We start from the raw sequence: 2,222 nt of genomic DNA, 5'->3' as shown, positions 1-2,222 counted from the left end.
TTTGCAATAAAATGACAGGCTATGTGGGAAACGATCAGCTATTAATTCATTGTTTTCAAGAGAGCCTGGCAGGCTCAGCAGTCCGTTGGTACAATCAGTTAAGCCGAGCTCAGATTAAATCCTGGAAGGATTTGGCCAAGGCTTTTCTAGAGAAATATAAGCACATAAAAGATGTGAGGCCGAATCGAATTCTGTTACAGAGTATGGAAAAAAGATCCAATGAGAGCTTCAAGCAATATGCCCAAAGGTGGAGAGATATGGCTGTACAAGTTCATCCACCATTAGAGGAGAAAGAAACTAATATGTTCTTTGTAAATACTCTAAGGGCCCCATTCTTTGGACATCTTATTGGAAATTCGTCCAAGAATTTTGCTGATATAGTCAACGTAGGAGAAATGATTGAGATGGCGATCAAAAGTGGGAAGCTAGACGGGGGAGAATCTAGCCGAAAGCCTCCAGCAAGAATGAAGGATAATGAGGTCAGTAATGTGAAGAAATATGATTCTAATAACATTACAGTATCTCGACCACAAGCCACTGTATCGTCAACATTAAATCCTGTCCAGCAAGGGGCGAAAGAACCAAGACAGGAAAAGGAAAGGGGTCAATTTGACCCTATCCCCATGACCTATAAAGAACTATTGCAGATCCTGTATGACAAACATGTGGTGTCACCTTACCACACTTCTCCAATATAGCCTCCTTACCCAAAATGGTTTGACATCAATGCTCAATGTGAATATCATGCGGGGGCATCGGGGCATTCAATTGAAAACTATCTGGCCTTTAAAAAGTTGGTGCAGAGATTAAGACAAAGAAATGTCATCAATTTCGGTGACAGTGAGAAGCCCAATGTGGCTCAGAACCCACTGCCGAATTATGCAGGGACAGGGGTTAATGCTGTTATTGAAGAAAAAGGGAACGGAGTCATTACCAAAGTCAAAGAAGTGAAGTCACCCATGCATTGGGTATGGGGGAAAATGGTCAAAATAGGTTGGTTGACCTTTAATGATAATGGGAATAAGCATGCTTGCCCCTACCACCGTTGTGAGGATCATGTCATTCAAAACTGTGATGAGTTTAAGGCTTTGGTTCAAAGGCTGATGGATAGTAAAGACATGGAATTTTACCATGAAGCTATGGAGGAGGAAGAGGTAGAGATTTGTGCTTCCGAGGGTACATCCAAAGGAGTCTACAATTTCAACTGCCCTCTGGTTATCATGCCAAAAGCCCGTACAGTAGAGAATATAACCCCAAAAGTGATGATCATACCCCCCGTCGTCCTTTCCCTATAAGGATAACAAACAGGTCCCCTGGAGGTACGAGTGCCATCTAGGTGATGTTGGTATTTCAAAGGATGCCAAGGAAGAGGTGGATGAGGTAGGCCACTTCACCAGAAGTGGGAGGTGTTATTCTCCTAATCCGACCAGTGAACCCGAAAAAATAGCAACCCCGGATAAAGGAAAAAAGGTCGAGATACAGTTGAAAGATGTGAGCCAATAATTAATGAGCCTGTAACTGAGAACGAAGCTGTGGAGTTTTTAAAATTTTTAAAGCATAGCGAGTACAGCATCGTCGAGCAACTACACAAGTTGCCAGCTCGCATCTCAATCCTGGCTCTACTATTAAGCTCTGAGGCACATCGAAACGCCTTGTTGAAAATCTTGAATCAGACTTTCATATCGAAAGATATACCAGTGGAAAAAATAGACCGACTGGTTGCAAATATTCAAGCGGATAACTTCATCTCTTTCTCTGATGACGAGATCCCGTCCGGAATGATGGGCAATCCCAAAGCCCTGCACATTACCATCCAATGCAAGGGACATGTGTTATCGCGAGTACTAATTGACAACGGTTCTGCCCTGAATGTGATGCCATTAGTAACCTTGAAGAAACTATCGGTCGATAGTACACACATGAGAAATTGCCAAAGCATCGTTCGATCTTTTGACGGAACAAAGAAGGAAGTTTTGGGGAAGATCGATATTCCTTTAACCATAGGCCCATCAACCTACGAGGTCGAATTCCTTGTAATTGATATAATGCCCTCCTATAACTGCTTGTTAGGAAGGCCTTGGATCCACCAGGCAGGAGTCGTTCCATCTACTCTGCATCAGAAACTCAAATTTGTAATTGAGGGGAGATTGGTATGCCTTAATGCCGAGGAAGATATCATTGCTTCCATATCTACTACCGCTCCATATGTTGAAAATAGATGA

At 42.7% G+C, this 2,222-nt stretch overlaps 1 protein-coding gene across 1 annotated transcript; it reads left to right on the top strand.

Annotated features, from left to right (window-relative positions):
* The first annotated feature begins 257 nt into the window (after window positions 1-257).
* LOC120172975 lies at window positions 258-2,222 on the top strand. Its single transcript, XM_039180290.1, has 4 exons — window positions 258-668; window positions 804-1,214; window positions 1,309-1,491; window positions 1,557-2,222. Exons 1-4 carry the CDS (start codon window positions 258-260, stop codon window positions 2,220-2,222), a joined length of 1,671 nt encoding a protein of 556 aa, XP_039036221.1.

This window comes from Hibiscus syriacus, unplaced genomic scaffold, assembly GCF_006381635.1.
Source record: "Hibiscus syriacus cultivar Baekdansim isolate YM2019G1 unplaced genomic scaffold, ASM638163v2 tig00111920_pilon, whole genome shotgun sequence".
Classification (NCBI taxonomy): Eukaryota; Viridiplantae; Streptophyta; class Magnoliopsida; order Malvales; family Malvaceae; genus Hibiscus; species Hibiscus syriacus.
The sequence above is the reverse complement of the archived record's forward strand: the minus strand, read 5'-3'. Positions and strand labels throughout refer to the sequence as shown.

What these genes read in the sequence shown, in the direction of transcription:
- LOC120172975 (XM_039180290.1), top strand. Translation starts at nt 258, where the DNA reads ATGGCTGTACAAGTTCATCCACCATTAGAGGAGAAAGAAACTAATATG. An exon ending in TCCTGTATGACAAACATGTG is followed by an intron (nt 669 to 803) that starts GTGTCACCTTAC and finishes AAGTTGGTGCAG; the next exon opens with AGATTAAGACAAAGAAATGT. An exon ending in ACAATTTCAACTGCCCTCTG is followed by an intron (nt 1,215 to 1,308) that starts GTTATCATGCCA and finishes GATAACAAACAG; the next exon opens with GTCCCCTGGAGGTACGAGTG.